The sequence below is a fragment of the Microcaecilia unicolor genome, chromosome 3 (assembly GCF_901765095.1).
Source record: "Microcaecilia unicolor chromosome 3, aMicUni1.1, whole genome shotgun sequence".
NCBI classification, from domain to species: domain Eukaryota; kingdom Metazoa; phylum Chordata; class Amphibia; order Gymnophiona; family Siphonopidae; genus Microcaecilia; species Microcaecilia unicolor.
The window spans coordinates 371,982,657-371,999,129 of NC_044033.1; the positions used below are offsets into that span (position 1 = coordinate 371,982,657).

The 16,473-nt window shown below is 39.9% G+C and overlaps 1 protein-coding gene across 1 annotated transcript in view; it reads left to right on the plus strand.

The window, feature by feature from the left end:
- The window catches only part of FNDC4 (fibronectin type III domain containing 4), an 80,879-nt gene extending 69,620 nt beyond the window's left edge, over positions 1 to 11,259 (plus strand). The window contains exons 4-6 of the mRNA XM_030195533.1: positions 3,317 to 3,406; positions 5,216 to 5,346; positions 11,224 to 11,259. Of these exons, the coding sequence (XP_030051393.1) occupies positions 3,317 to 3,406; positions 5,216 to 5,346; positions 11,224 to 11,259 (257 nt within the window). The remainder of the gene's footprint in view (positions 1 to 3,316; positions 3,407 to 5,215; positions 5,347 to 11,223) is intronic.
- The last annotated feature ends 5,214 nt before the right edge of the window (positions 11,260 to 16,473 follow it).

A 16,473-nucleotide genomic window follows, 5' to 3' on the forward strand; every position in this document is an offset into this window, starting at 1 on the left:
TCAATGGTCCTGGAAAAGGACCTGTGGTAAAATTGAAACCAGTGCACGCCTATTTACGGCATGAGCTCTTAACGCCACTCATTGATCTAGTGGTAAGCGTTCACATGCTACATGTGCGATGACCAGTCGGTGTGCGCCAACTGCCAGTTAACACAGAAACACCGTATGTGGTAGGAAATAAAATTAATAATTTGTCCAGGAGTTATAGGCACGTACCAAATCTGAAATTACGGGCAGGGGTGCACTCTAGCGTGGTGTGAATCTTGTTTTGGCGTTCACTGCTTTTGCATAGAGCCTATCGTGCCTTTGTAAAAGGGCTCCAAAGAACTTAAATACAAGACCTTAAACATAGTAACATAGTAAATGACGGCAGATAAAGACCCGAATGGTCCATCCAGTCTGTCCAAGAAGATCAATTCTTTTTACATGGTATGTAATACTTTATATGTATATCCGAGTTTGATTTGTCCCTGCCTTTCACAGGGCACGGACCATAGAAGTCCGCCCTGTACCGGTTTTATTCTCCAAATACCGGCGTTGCCACCCAATGTCTGTTAAGATTCCATAGATCCATTCCTTCTAAACAGGATTCCTTTGTGTTTATTTCATGCATGTTTGAATTCCATCACCGTTTTCATCTCCACCACCTCCTGCGGGAGGGCATTCCACGTATCCACCACCCTCTCCGTGAAAAAATACTTCCTGACATTACTCCTGAGTCTGCCCCTTCAACCTCAATTCATGTCCTCTAGTTCTAAAACCTTCCCGTCTCTGGAAAAGGTTCGTATGCGATTAATACCTTTCAAATATTTGAACATCTGTATCATGTCACCCCTGTTTCTCCTTTCCTCCAAGGTATACATGTTCATGTTGGCAAGTCTCTCGTAAGGTTTGCAACGCAAATCCCATACCATTTTCGTAGCTTTTCTTTGCACCGCTTCCAGTCTTCTTACATCTTTAGCCAGATACGGCCTCCAAAACTGAACATAATACTCCAAGTGGGGCCTCATCAACACCTCCTTTCTTCTGTTGGTTATACCCCTCTCTATGCAGCCTAGCATCCTTCTAGCCATGGCCGTCGCCTTGTCACATTGTTTCTTCACCTTCATATCCTCAGACACCAACACCCCAAGGTCTCTCTCCTGAGTCGAGGTTGCTAATCTCTCCCCTCCTATTCAGTATCTCTCTCTTGGGTTTCTACACCCCAAATGCATCACTCTGCACTTCTTGGCATTACATTTTAACGTGAATAACTGAAAGGGAACCATTATTTTAAGCACAGCCTTATCACAGCTTTTTTCACGAACCACACAGGGCTGCCGCCGAACGTCACGGCACCCACAGTCATCTCTATAGAAAATAAGTATCTAATTGAGTACAGTTGATGTAGTAGATTAAGATGTGGTAGTTTAGTCAGAATCACTTTATTCATTAGATATAAGAGAGGTAGGAGGTTTTGGTGCTATGATGGCTAATGGGGTATGACACAAATTCAGAACTGCCAGTCAGTAATGACAATTTCTGGTTTCTGGATTGTATTAATATTAAATTTTAACTGCCAGACCCGCAACCATTCTTCTAACTTTCGGAGATCCCTTCTCATCGTTTCTACTCCCTCCAGACTATCCACTCTATTGGCTATCTTCATGTCATCTGCAAAAAGGCAAACCTTTCCTTCCAACCCTTCAGTAATATCTCTCACAAATATATTAAACAAAATGGGCACCAGCACTGACCCCTGAAGAACCCCACTGCTCACCATCCTTTCCTCCGAGCAGATTCCATTTACCACCACCCTCTGCCATCAGTCGGTAAACCAGTTTTCTATCCAGTTCACCACTTTCGGTCCTAAGTTCAGCCCTTTCAGCTTATTCATGAGTTTCTGTGGGGGACCGTATCAAAGGCTTTGCTAAAATCCAAGTAGATTACATCTAGCGCATGGCCTTCATCCATTTCTTTTGTCACCCAGTCAAAGAAGTCAATGAGATTCGTTTGGTAGGATTTTCCTTTTCAGGTCCTGTAACCCGTTGTCTTCTAGAAAGTTAACTATCCTTTCTTTCAGCAGCGATTCCATTACTTTTCCTACCACCGACGTGAGACTTACCAGTCTGTAGTTTCCCCCTTCTTCCACTTTTGTGAAGAGGGACCACATCCACTCGTCTCCAATCTCACGGAACCTCTCCTGTCTCTAAAGATCTATTAAATAAATCTTTAAGAGGTCCCATCAGGACCTCCCTGAACACCCTCAGTATCCTGGGATGTATCCCATCTGACCCCATAGCTTTGTCCACCTTCAGATTCTCCAGCTGTTTATAAACTCTTTCTTCCGTAAACAGTGCAGTATCCACTCCATTCCCAAATATTCCTTCAGCAGCCAACTGCGGTCCTTCACCAGGATTTTTCTCAGTGAACACCAAAGAGAAGTCATTGTTTAGCATATTAGCTTTATCCTCCTCACTTTCCACATAACCATTCTCAAGAGCCATCAATTCTGCAGGAATTCAATGTATGGCGAACAAAATGGGTGATGCTGACCTATCAGTAAGCAGGCTGTCCCATTATGGATGAACTCTATCATTTTAATTGATTTTGTGGTAAACCACAATACAAACTATTGCAATAATCAAGCTGGCCAGTTGCCAAAGTGTGGATCATAGTAGCCAGATTCTTCTGCTAACTGAACGGTTGAATTCAATGTCCACAAACTGGCAAAGGATGCTTGTACCACTGTAGAAATCTATCTCCCAAAAGTCAAATCCAAATCCACAAAACTGCTCGAACTCTTCCCTGCAACTTTGTTATATATTGACACACCCCTAATAACAGGAAATACTGACCGGTCCCTATTCAGCCTAATCATTCACAAAAATTCTAATGTATCTATTTCAGTAGCTGCCTTCTGGATCAGTTTCCTTCTGGTTTCCTTTCTCCAGAACTGCACAGATGAGGTCTTCCAGATTCTTATAGAGAGGCACGCTCCTTTTTCCTGCTGGCCATTCCTCTCCCTATGCATCCCTATCCTTCTGGCTTTTCCATCACCTTTTCTACATATTTGGCCATGTTAAGATCCTCAGATATGATTATTCCCAGATCCTGCTCATTTCTTGTGCACAGAAAAATGTCAGCCTCCTATACTGCACCACACCTGTGGGATCTTACAGCTCAAATGCATGACACCGCTATTTTTAGTATTAAATCTCAGCTTCTACTTTGTAGACCACAAGAACAGACAGTGATTGTGTATTAGAAATAAGTTGATTTGCATTCTGTTTTCCTGTTTATTAACACAGAATGATCCTCTCTCTTCTTTCCTTAGGTGAGATAACCGTAGAAGGTGTGGACAAGGAGAGGCAGCTGGAGACGGGGGAAATTATTATTATTATCGTTGTGTTACTCATGTGGGCAGGTGAGTAGGAGTGTGAGTATAAACAAGTAGGTCAAAAGCATCACTTTTGTGCTGTTAATTACAATAAGCTGTTAGCCACATTGAACCTGATCTATTGGAATAATGTGAGATATAAATGAAATGAAATAAATAAATAGCAATAAGAGAGAAATGTGTCAGAATAACAAGATAAATTCAACACAGCCAAATCAAGATATCAGGAAAGAACCATCTGAAAAGAGGGCATTAATTGTTGCTGTGTAAAATAAATGTTAATAAAAAAATACATTTTAAAATAATTGCACCTATTTTTGAAGCTTAAGAAGGCGTCAGTTTTCTGAGGCAGCATAGATGCCTTTGTGCCCCTTATGTAATAGGAACTTACAAGCAGCCTGAACGCTCACATACAAATTTATAGCTGCCCCATTTGGTGTAAATGTGTGCTTCTATCTATGTGTGTACCTGTGTGTATTATATAAAATATGTGTGTTCATTGCAGCTGTGCAAACATTCTACCCAACCTGCACCCCGTGAAATGTCTATGTGCAGTGCAATCTATGTGCCTGCCTACTTTTTTATGTAAATATGCAGTCACATTATTTTATAATGTTTGTGAAACAGACTTTTCGTGCAGAAAAAGGCGTTATAAAATTATCCCATAAAGTCACGTATTGATTTTCAACAGCGCTACTTGTGCAGATAGCAGAGCCAGTGAAAGGTTGGTGGGCACCCTTTTTTTTTCAAATTTTAATAATTACAATATTCAATAAACTTGAATAAAATACACAAAATATGCAACATCACCATAGGAAAACAGTAATACAAAGAGAAATAGAAAAAAAAACTCTTATCGACCACAATTTAGGAATTGATCCAAGAAAAAGAAATTAAATTATAAGCTAATATAACAAAGCCTATTCTCTAATTGTTAAACCAAAGACTGCACCATGCTCTGTTGACTTAATCCAAGCTACTATACAGTGTTACATTCAGGATTAAATTTTCACAATTACACTCTCTTTGCTTAATAGAAAATCCTCTAACTGCTTAGGTTCAGGTTGGTGGGCACCCTAGGCAAACTTTCACTCTTACATCTCACTCAGCTAGCATTCAGGCCCTTCATCTGCAGCCCCTCCAAGATTTTGATATTAAACCCAGCAATCATGTTCAGTACACAAACATCCTATAACAATGTAGGTTAAACTATCCTCCTCATTCTATTAAGATGTGCTCTGCGCATAATTACAGAATAATGGTGCTCCGCACGTAAATTTAGATAAGGGCATCTGCACCACATGCGACACCTAAATTTATATGTGACCTGTCTACCTTAGCGTTAATGCTATAAACAGCGCTGAACTTTAGGCATGGCTTATAGAATACCTTTTACACAGGTATTTTTTGGCACTGATGTTTAGACGCTATATATCGAATCTAGCCCTATATGCCGATGGTTATTAGCGTTTGTGGCTGTCAAGATCTATTGTTTAATTTTGACTGCAGCTGCTTTATGCTGCCCCTAAGAAACTGCTGCCCCTAGGTGACCTCCTAGTTTTGTCTAATGGTTAGGCCAGCCCTGGCAGATAGCACTGCTGAAAATCCACATAATGTTAAATGACTTCTCACTTCACTACCCTTATTCTAACATGAATGTGCCATTAATGACAAATGGCAAGATATGTAGAGAAGTACACTGAAGCATTTGTATCTTAACTGAAACATGAGATACATCATGAGAACAGGCACAAAGTTGACAGCTCCCCCCTCTTCTCATCCATGCAATAAAAACACCAGAATATACTCATTGTTCCATCTCATCATTCTTTCCAGCTGTGATTGCACTTTTCTGCCGCCAATATGACATCATCAAGGACAATGACTCTAACAATAACAAAGAAAAAACCAAACCATCCTCAGAGCAGAGCACACCGGAGCGGCATACAGGAGGCTTGCTACGGAAGGTAGGTCACCAGCATGACCCACAGAAGGGTTTCTGTATAAGGAGTAGTCAAAATGCTCGATAGGTAGGGTCATCCTAATAAAAAATAAAATAATATGGAAAGTGGGAGCATGGACTACCCTCTGGGAGTATTACTGTGCAACAGGAGGCTGTGCTGTGAACCCAATAAACATCATGTAGCATAAACTGGGGGGATAATCCCTCATACAGATTTCCCTTTGGACAGAATCAGACAGTCTCCCAAACATATTAAAGTTACTGCAAGGAAAAAGTAATATATTACAGTTACTTGTTTAGTGAAAGTAATATGTTACTTTTAGTTGTTTTTAATTCTTGGATATAAACAGTTGTTTGGGCATTACATAAAATTAATTCTAGCAATTGGAAATCCATCCATTATCAAAGAGATATCTCTTAAGAGGGAAAAAACATGAAAATAACTAGCATAAAAGCAGTTCAGAAATCAAACATTATCTATATTCAGCAGTCCTCTGTGTGGCATCAGCAGTTAGAGCCTTCTTCTGGCATCAGTGCCAGCAAAGAAATAAAAACTTGTTCAACCAGAATGGTTTCTCATAGGGTTCCAGTTTTTGAAGTGTCATTTAGAAATAGGTCCAATAACAGTTTCCTCATATCAAGGCATTGTTTTTGAAGTATAACTAAAATAGCTTACAACAAAGGAGCAATTGCATTTCAAAATGTTTGTCTGTCATTCTGCAACTTCTTGGAGTCATAATTTTTCCGCCCATGCTGAAAAAAACTGTGCCTTGATATGAGGAAACTGTGATACACTGATTACTTAATGAGAATTGTGATGATTTAGAAATAGGTCCAATTCAGCAGCAACATCACTTCTGTCACTGCCATCAACATTCTGAAAACAGAAGTCGTTATCTTCATCACCACAATCGCTGTTGGTTGAAGCTGGTGCAGTTTGTTCTGATGATAGCTTCACTGGCTTCAATGCTTCAAAAAGTAGTATTTTTTCTTCATTTATTGCTCTTCAACCCTTTGCAGTCAAGACAGTGATGATGATGATGATATGTTGCTTGTATATCACCAACTCCTACCAGATGGTGGTTCAAAGCAGTTAACAAAATTAAAACATTACAGAAAAATTATGTATTAAAATTTCTTAAATAAGAACATTTTTAGTCCTTTTCTAAAAGAAGAGGCTGCCCATAGCACTACAGGTAATGAGAGCCAAAATTGTGCAGCCTGAAAGCTAAAAGAATTCTCTAAACGTTTCTTAAATCTGATCTCCACAAAAAAGGGAGAAAAGGATCACTGGATCTTCTCAGAGGAAAAGCAATCAAGTTTAACAGATAAACTGGGGATAAATCATTAAACATTTTAAACACAAAACAGGCAAGTGTGAAATAAATTTGAGCTTGCACTGGTAGCCAGTGTAAAGAAATCAAGCCCAGAATCACTCTATCAAAGTTTTTCGTATGAAAAGCAGCCATATTTTGAAGAATCTTGGGCTTAGTGTGTAATTTAACTGTACTGGTAGAATACAAACTATTATACTAATCTAAATGATGCCAATGCTTGATCCAAGAGAGAGAAGTTTTTCTTATCAAAGTAAGGACGTACATTGTGCAACTGTCACAGTTTAAAGAACACTGTCTTGACAATATAATTAACTTGAGGTTCAAGAGAGAGAATTGAGTCCAGCACCTTAGATAGTCGCTCAACTTTTATCAAGAGATCATTGGTAATTGTAAGTACATCTAGAATAGAAACAGTAGAAGCATCTATCCAGAGGAGTTTAGTTTGGGCCTTTTTTAGTTTAAATCCATGAATGCAGCTAAAGTATTCAACAGTGGAAATATAGGACGCGATATTAGACAACATAGTAGAATGAGTATCAACCATAGGGATCAATACCAGCATGTCATCCACATATGACATCGAGCCCACATTGAAGTGCACGAACCAGAGATGAGGCATATTTAAGGTTTGTACCAACTTTTAGTCAGACATTGTATGTGATGGTCATTGTCACCTTAGCTGCCAGATTATAGTTATTGTGCACAGTCTCAAGATCATAAGTGTATTGCCCCCTTATATGTTGACATGTAAGAGCAGTGCACGAGAAGTTTTGTCTAACTAGTGCACGTCACGCTGAAGAAATTGCAGTTATGACTTGTCCAGATATTGGCACTTGTGCAAACATATGGCATTTTGCTCAATTGAACTGTCAGTGTTTCCTTCATTTTGCCAAATTTATCCTCAAAATGTCCAACAAGAGTTTTCTGGCTCATAACCGATCTCGCTGGTTGCAACCCTGTGACAAGCTTGACAGTGCTGAATGCCTGCATATCTTCTATGAAAAAGTTCATAATGAGTTCATCCACTTGATTCTGTGGCACTTTGATGTCATGGTTAAAATCAAGAGGTGATTGAACAAGATTTGTTTCTTTGCTGGCACTGATGCTACTTTATCACTCTCAGGTTTGTGGCTTACCGGACATAACTTGCACCTAACATAAATATTGTTATCTTTTTCACTTACTAAATAAAAAAAACTGACATAAACAGAGTGCTTAAATGTTGAAGACTCAACATCTTTATACCTCGTGCTGCACGCTTGAATGATTTCACTCAAAAGGAAGTTTGCCGGAAACCAGAAGCAGCCCAATAATGGGCCTAGTGAGGCAAAGAAAATTGGATGAGTGTCACTAAAAAGTAACTATATAAAGGAACTAGACATTATTATTCATTACTGAAAGATATAATATATTACAGTTATTTCATTACATTTGCAGAAAAGTAATCATTATAGTTACTCATTACATTTAAAAATATTACTGCCCAACACTGCATTCTCTCTGATCGACTTTTACTCTTTACTACACCTGTTATTTCTCTCTCTCGTTATTTATTTTATTTATTTGATACTTATCTCACATTATGCAACAACTAGATAGGGCCACAGTGCCCAGATTTTTGCATGACTCTGAGCAAACAAATCTCACTCAGGCACCCCAGGATAGACACATCTTTTATCAGCAGTGGATGGTAATGACAGTAAAGAAGTAGATCCTCAGGTACAGCTAATTATTCATCAGCAGACTATGAGATAAACAGATGGTAAATCAGGAATCAGAGTTCAGGTGGACACAGCTGTTTTGCAGGTAATCACAGGAGGTGCATCAGCAGGAGTTGCAGAAAACTGGGGGAACATTCTTCTGCCCCTGCCCCAGGGATGTGAGAGCAGCAGCAGATTACAGACAGCACCTCTAAAGTCCTGGGGCCATGCACTGATCTCAGTACTAATGTCTATACGAGATGTTTGAACAAAAGTCCAAAAAAAAAAAGTCCCACCTAACTGGATCTTACAATAGAGATTATTCTTAGCTTCCCAAGAGGTGGTAGTGTCTCAAGCCATTCAGAAAAATGCAAAAACAAATAGAAGAATATGAAAAAATGTGTTTATAACAAATGTCCAGGTGTCTCTGGAAAAGCAGACATGCTCACATTGTTGTTTCTCCTTGCTCCAGGTGTAACCCGAGTCTCTATAGGACCAAACAACAGAGTAAAAGCAGTAGCGCTAGAGCAAAAAAGTAACCTAATACAAAAAATAGAGCTCTAGTGACAGCTTGTGTGCTTGTACAAAAAATGAAGAAAAAGCCCTCAGAAACCGTAGGTAAAGTACCCAGGGTTTAGTGCGCGGTTATATTGCTCTTATAACACACGCCACGATTCTATCATTGGGCAAAAAACTTCATTTTAGATTAAGCTTGCAATTTTTATAGCTTTTTAAACTTTTAATTCTATAGCTTAAAATGTTGCTATTATAAAATATGTTTTTTCGTTCTTTTTCCAGATATGTTTTTTCTTTTCTTTTTCCAACAACCACTATTTAACAATAAGGCGTAAACTGTTGCACTTAGCTTTTAAGCTGGGCACTCTTCATTGTCTGTTCTACGGGAACCCGTTTCGCCCAGAAACGCGGCTTCATCGGGAACGGAGTGCTTTAAGTGTGTTTGATGAAAGCATAAAGCATTTTAAGCTATAGAATTAAAAGTTTAAAAAGCTATAAAAATTGCAAGCTTAATCTAAAATGAAGTTTTTTGCCCAATGATAGAATCGTGGCGTGTGTTATAAGAGCAATATAACCGCGCACTAAACCCTGGGTACTTTACCCACGGTTTCTGAGGGCTTTTTCTTCATTTTTTGTACTAGCACACAAGCTGTCACTAGAGCTCTATTTTTTGTATTAGGTAACCCGAGTCTCACCCGGGATAGCTCCGAACCCAGGCCACAGAGAAACACTTTCACACTGCTTCAGTTCCATAACTTCTGCTCACTCTCAAGCTCTGCAAACCTCACACTTCCTCCCATTCTCCTTTTCAGTCGAGCTGGGATGGGTAACGGTCCAGAATAACATTTGGGGTCTTTGGTAGATACTTATCTAATCCCAGGTTCCATTCAACTCTTTAGTCCAGGAACCACTCGACACTCCAGAGACTTAATAATAACTTGAACTTTTATTTGCAACTTCAGCAACTGGCAAATTCTTGCTTCAATGATCCTCAACACAATCAATGAAATAGATGCTCCTATAACTCAAGGACAGACTTCGATCACCATGGGGGGACATCGTTCCCCTATACCTTTCAGGAGTATTTACAAGGAGCAGTTTCTTTCCCAGGGCTATACACATAAACACAGCCTCTCTGTGCCTATCCTGCAGCCAGATGTAACTCCAGGGCTGATTTGTGACCCTTTATAGCTGTCTCTCTTTCATGGGTATCACCTTGTAGACAACATCCCAGCCATGGGCAGACCTCATCCTACCCTGAACCCCAATTACGGGCCGGATTCCCCAATCCGCTTGACGCTCTGGCTCCTTCACTGGCTGTTGTGAACTTGACAGCAACTGTCCCTTAAATTGGCACTTCAGGACCCCCCTTTATCCTTCTGTGGGTCACTTGGCAGGGGGCTTGTAGGTAACTCAAGACCTAGGCCACCAAGGACACTTTCCAGCTCTAATTCTGCTCTTTTATTTCCTCCCAAACTGTAACTCTACAAATCAGGGGTACTATTCTTCTGCATTTTATTCCATATACCCTCCCCTGGGCTGGGGCTTTCTCCCACCCAGGGACCTCCCAGTCACTCCCCCCCAGTGACTTTCTCTATCAGGCTTACCCTTTTCAATAATTCCCAAACCTAACCAGGGGTTACATAGGCACAGCTGATAAAAAAGGGTCAAACATATATTACTTGCTGGGAATCTAAGCAGACAAAAAACAAGCCTTGACAGTATCATAGAAATCTCTTAGCTAGAGCAGAAAAATATGTAGTTTTATATGTGCTTTAAAGAAATAATGTTTCTGGCAATCGGGTAGGCTGCAGAAGCCTGAATCTCACCCCAAAATATGGCAGGATCTTTCCATCCTGCATCAATGTTTCAGAAGTCTCTGAGAAGTCAACAAAAAGAAAATCATTCTGGCCAACCATTCCTGATCATTGTATAAATTCTATAATTTGTCATTTTATTTTGGTTTTTTATCATAGATCTTAGGCTAGATGCCTCAGGAATATAACTTCTGTGGTTTCCGTAACAAAGTTCCTAGGTTTGGTAGCAGTGCAGCTCAGTATCTTATACTTATAAGTGATGAGGTAATGGAAATCTCCCAGCAGAAATATTTCTAACACCTATCAGTAGTATGACTAATGGTTCCAGACAAAAACATTAAGTATTCCTTAAACATATGCAACAGCACTTCATAAAAGTAATAATATTCTAAGGAGATGTTTAACTCTTTGAAGTATATCCCCTTTGTAGTGGATGATCAGCCTAATTATTTTATACAACTGTTCTTATGTGAGTAAGGTTAAGGCTCTAATGCATATTTTTCACCCACAGAAAAAAGCTCCTTCTGTCAACATTATCGAAGTCTAGTACAGGTTCTGACTTTTGGAGTTGTTGCGGGGAGGATTCTGCTAAAGGAAGAGGAATGACAGATGATCAGGACAGCAGTGACAGCTTTCCAGTCTGTTGTACCAGCCATGCAAACACCACTGTTTCCGACGACAGGTCCCACTCATCTTGGGCTCCCATGCTTGGAGTTGGCCTGGAATAGTGCATGCAGAATTCTATCCAAAATGTCTATAACCAACTGTAGGACCAAACGTTAGAAGGTGAAAAGGAGCAAAGGAGAATTGAAGAGAGGCAATCAGCAATATGCAAGGATTTATCTTACCATTCGGTGCAGTGCACAAGGTCTTATTCCATTTATTAGAAGCTTTTAAGAGAGGGGGATTCTTGTGGCAGTTCTGAATTGAAAGACTTATGGTAGGTTCCTTGTGCATTGTTTTAAAAACACTATGGATTCAAAGGCCTCACTTGAGTACACCTAGACTGATTATTTAAATGGAATTGTGCTGGCTTATGAACCTGGAAAGGTCTGTCTTTAAGTGTGTAGCCGTGGCCTCAAGACAGAAACACTTGTCTGTAGAGAAAATGATGGCCTAGAAAACTGCTATAAGATGGTCTTAGTTGAACTAAAGATGACCCATCTTGCATTCAAAAACTGACTACAAAGCTGAGAGAACTTTTGGACCCATTAATTTCTACAGTGCATCAGAATCCAGTATCCAGTAGGTTTATGGAAATGCATGCTGGTATGCTTGAATTCTGCCACTTATCAGCCTTTTCTCTTTGTATAATACAGAAAGCAATAGTTTAGTAAGTATAGTCAACAAGCAAAAATATTCTGGAGGAAAACATGCTAATTCTTGCCCCAAGTCATTCCGCTGGCATACACCACGCACGTATGAGTTTGATGTTCCACTTCCTGAAGTGATTGAATCTGATCAGATTCACACTGTGCTACCTTATCATCTATTAATTCAGCAAAAATACTAATTTTTATGTTGTAATAACGAGTCATAGTCACCTAAACTTGATGTGATATGTGTTGGGTAGATCTTTGAGGTCAGCTAATCTGTGGAACTGCTGCATCACTTTAGAAAAATGTACGATATGCAAAACATAGAAACTAACAAAAGTTTTGACAATCTCAAACTAACTGCTGGGGAAAAGGTGAGATGACAGAGAAATATGCAGAGATAATATATTTAAAGGTGGATGATAAAAGCATATTCAGACGCAGAGAAAGCATGATATACAAGCTAGATATTAAGGATGAACATTTGAGTTGTTAGCATGCCTTAAAATATGTAAAAGGCAGTTCTATAACAAGTTACTCACATTTACGTACCAACTGTGCACCTGAACGTACAGAACGCCAACATTTAGACACCTGAGTGTAAACTTACCCATAAAAATGTCATTTGGTGGCCTAAGTGGTATTCTAGAAATAGGTGTTCAAATAGAACAGCTTGTATTTGTAAAGGGGGCATTCACATGGGCGGAGCACAGGCAGGCCATAGGACAGGCAAACATTTGATGGGCAATTTACAGAATACTACAAGTGCCAATGTGTCTGCTACATTTAGGCACTCCTATGTGTCAGGTCTATAGTAGGTGTAAATGGGGGCACTGAAACATACTAGTGAACTATACGGTCACCTGGATGCCCAAGTGTCCATTCAGGATAGGCTCTTACCCCACATTACAGGGGTGCCTAAATGGAGACACCTTGTTGTAGGATTGACCCTCTAGTGTTTGCAAACTTGATTTAAAGCACATTAACCTATGAATTTAATGTGCATGAATCGATGTTAACAATTTCTCATGCATATTTTAAAAAATTGATATTACAAATGTGTGAATCAATCCCCAGAAATTCAGACAATTGGAAAAAAGGCCAAATACCTGACTATTTTTTTCCTTGTGTACATCACTACAATTCTATATCCACCCCAAAATATGTCTTATATACTATCGGGTCAGTATTGAAAAAGCACTTCAATATTTGGTGCCATGACACACATCTAAGGGCTAGATTCACTATATAGCATCAAAAAATGAAGCGTTGAAAATATCAGCACTAAACGATATTCTATAAGAATGGGTGCCCTTTACAGAATAGTGCCAGAATCCGTGCCCAACTTTAGATGTGACAATTTGCACCAACTGAAACCAGGTGTAAATCCCAGCATGCAAATTAACATGGATTCCCCCTAATTCTATAATACTTCATGCCTTTTAAGGGAACGCCCCTGACCTGCCCACGTGTCTCCCATCATTACGTCCCCTTTTCAGATCCATTCAGAAACACTTAGGTGCTATTCTATAATAGGGCATGTAAGTGTAGTTGTGTGTGGATCTGACATTTTTGGTTCGTTTTGGTGCCTTGTTTACATTATAACGCTTTTTGGCACAGAAATAGCGCATAATGTTAGGTGCCATATATAGAATTTCCTTGTTTAGGTATATTTAGTTATACATAGAATGGAAAGGACGGGGTTGGGGCATTCTGGGGGCAGGGCCATAATACATAGAGATTATACATATAGGCAGTGATAGATTATACATTTACAATGATGTAGTAAAATCAGGTATAACTTGGGGTGTCAGAGTCAAACATGTGATGGGTGATTTTATAACCTAGGATCCCGCATTCAAGTGTCCCCTGCATGCGTAAATATCTAGAATGCCCACACTCTCGTGTGTGAGTGTACACCTACCCATGAAAGTGTAAGCAGGGAGACTAATTCTGTAACAGCGCACGTGAATGGCATACCCCCAAATTCCATAATGAGCACTCAAATTTAGGTGCAATCCCCAATTGGTGCCTATAATTCGTTAACGGGCTCCAATGATTTAATTATTGGAGTTAATCACATAATTGACACATAATTTGGGCACCGATCTGGCTGTGCTCTATTCTGTAACAATGGGCACATAAATCGGATCATGTGCAACTCAAAAGTGGGTGTGACCATGGGAGGGGCATGGGCGGGTCAGGAGCATTGACAAAAGATGTGTGCAGTGTTACAGAATAGAGGAGATCCACATCCAACTTGTACACCAAGATTTGCACCAGGTTTCAGCTGGCATAAGTCCTCACGGCCAAAGTTGAGCGTGGAATTCAGTGCTCAACACTAGTGTACAAAGAGTGCTCATCCCGGAGCACCCCTTCTAGAATAACATTGAGAGCCAATTTTTATCGGCACCTTATCTTCAGTGCCATTTATAGAATTTCCCCCATAGGACTAGATTCTATATATCACGCCTAAAAAATCAGCATCAAAATGAAATTCGCCTAAGCATATTCTATAAAGTATGCCTTATTTTAGGCATACTTTATAGAATAATCCTAAATTTCTGCATGGCTTATAGAATATGCTGAGCATTCCTCCGCACAACTAAACTTAGTTGTGGGCAGTAACGCCAAGGAAATCCCAACACCAAAATTATGTGTAGACCAGGTGTATTCTGTATCAACACGCATAAATTTTAGAAATGCCCATGACATGCCCATTCCAAGCCCATGGCCATGCCCACTTTTCACCTGCGCGACTTAGAATTTATGCGCACCACGTTACAGCATACGCTTAGACAGTTCTGCACATAAATTTTAATTAATGCCAATTAGTGCTGATAATTGGTTGCTAACATCCAATTATCAATGCTGATTAGCTTGTTAACCAATTAGCTTATGCGCATTGTTATGGAATACTCTTCGATTTCCACATGGAAATCTTGGCGCAATATATAGAATCTTGAGGATAATGTGTAAATACAAGAGGACATATATAGGGGCAGAAGTCCCACTTTCACACGTAACTTACTGAATACCAGTACTATAAATTACACACATTCCTGACACAGCTATGCCATGTCTATCACGGTGTAACTGCAGGCATGTAATTGTAAGGTGCACCAATATCGGGTTACACTAGCATTCTTTAAGGGGGCCCTTTTACTAAAGGCATGCCACATAGCAACTCGGAACTACCCCAGCCCAACGCAGGTGTCAGCATTAGTTCCACCTCCAGCGTATGCCACTTCCAGCGCTAACAGAAATATTTTTCAAATATTTCTGCAGGGAGTTACCTGGTGGTCATTGGGCAACGTCACCACTGCCCAGTTACCACCAGGTTAGTGTGGGAACCCTTACCATCACCTCAATGGGTGGCGGTAAGTGCTCCCCCACCACCACCAGCAAAATGGCCACACGAGAAGTTCGAACTTACCGCACGGCCATTTCTTTTTTGACTTTTTTACCCTGTGCAGTAAAAGGGGCCCAAGCACATAGCAAAAACAGCTGCTGCCCAGGGCCCCCTTTTACCACAGCTTAGTAAAAGGGCCCCTAAGTCTGGGCGCCCAGATGCCATTAAGGAATAGGCTTCCACCAGACATCCTCAGGGTGCCTAAATGAAGACACCAAGTTATAAAATTGCCCCCATAGTTTATACGTAGAAGCCCTGGTATTCTGTGCTTCCACATATAAACATATATATAATTGGATGTGTTACTTTTAGTAGTATATTCAGCAGTGGCAGCTATATATATAGTACCACTAAATTTAGGAATATATGAAATGTCTAGATTAGATGTTTCAAATTTCCCCCCCAGAAATCTTACTGAAAATTGACCTGCATTTGTTTGTGCAACAAACCTATAACCTCACTAATCAACTTCACCAACCCACCCAGCTATGAAAGTCCACCTTCTATACTTAACCCTATCACTTCCTTCCTTCCTTCCTTCCTTCCTTCCTTCCTTCCTTCCCTTACTTAATCTCTGCACATCACTAATTGTATCTGATACTCTGGAATGACAATGTCATAACAAAACTATGTAAGCCACATTGAGCCTGCAAATAGATGGGAAAATGTGGAATACAAATGCAATAAATAAAAAATAAATCTACTTCACAACAGATTAGTTTAAAGAGAGACCCATTGTGGATAGATAAATATATCACAAAAATACTGTTAAAGATGACAGAGTGCCAAATGACAGAGAGAGCTAGGCAGAGACAAGAGTGCCAAATATATAAGAGCTAAGTAACAGATATAACCCTTTCCTAATGTCTCACACACTAATTCAGTGGCTTGAAGAGCAAGGGTGTCAAACTGCAGTCTTGAAAAACTGCAGACTGATCTGGTTTTCATTGTATAGAGAATGCCTATGCAAATCATGTGGGTATTTATGAGGGATATGCTAAAATCCAGACCAGGTTGCACCCTGCCAGAATTC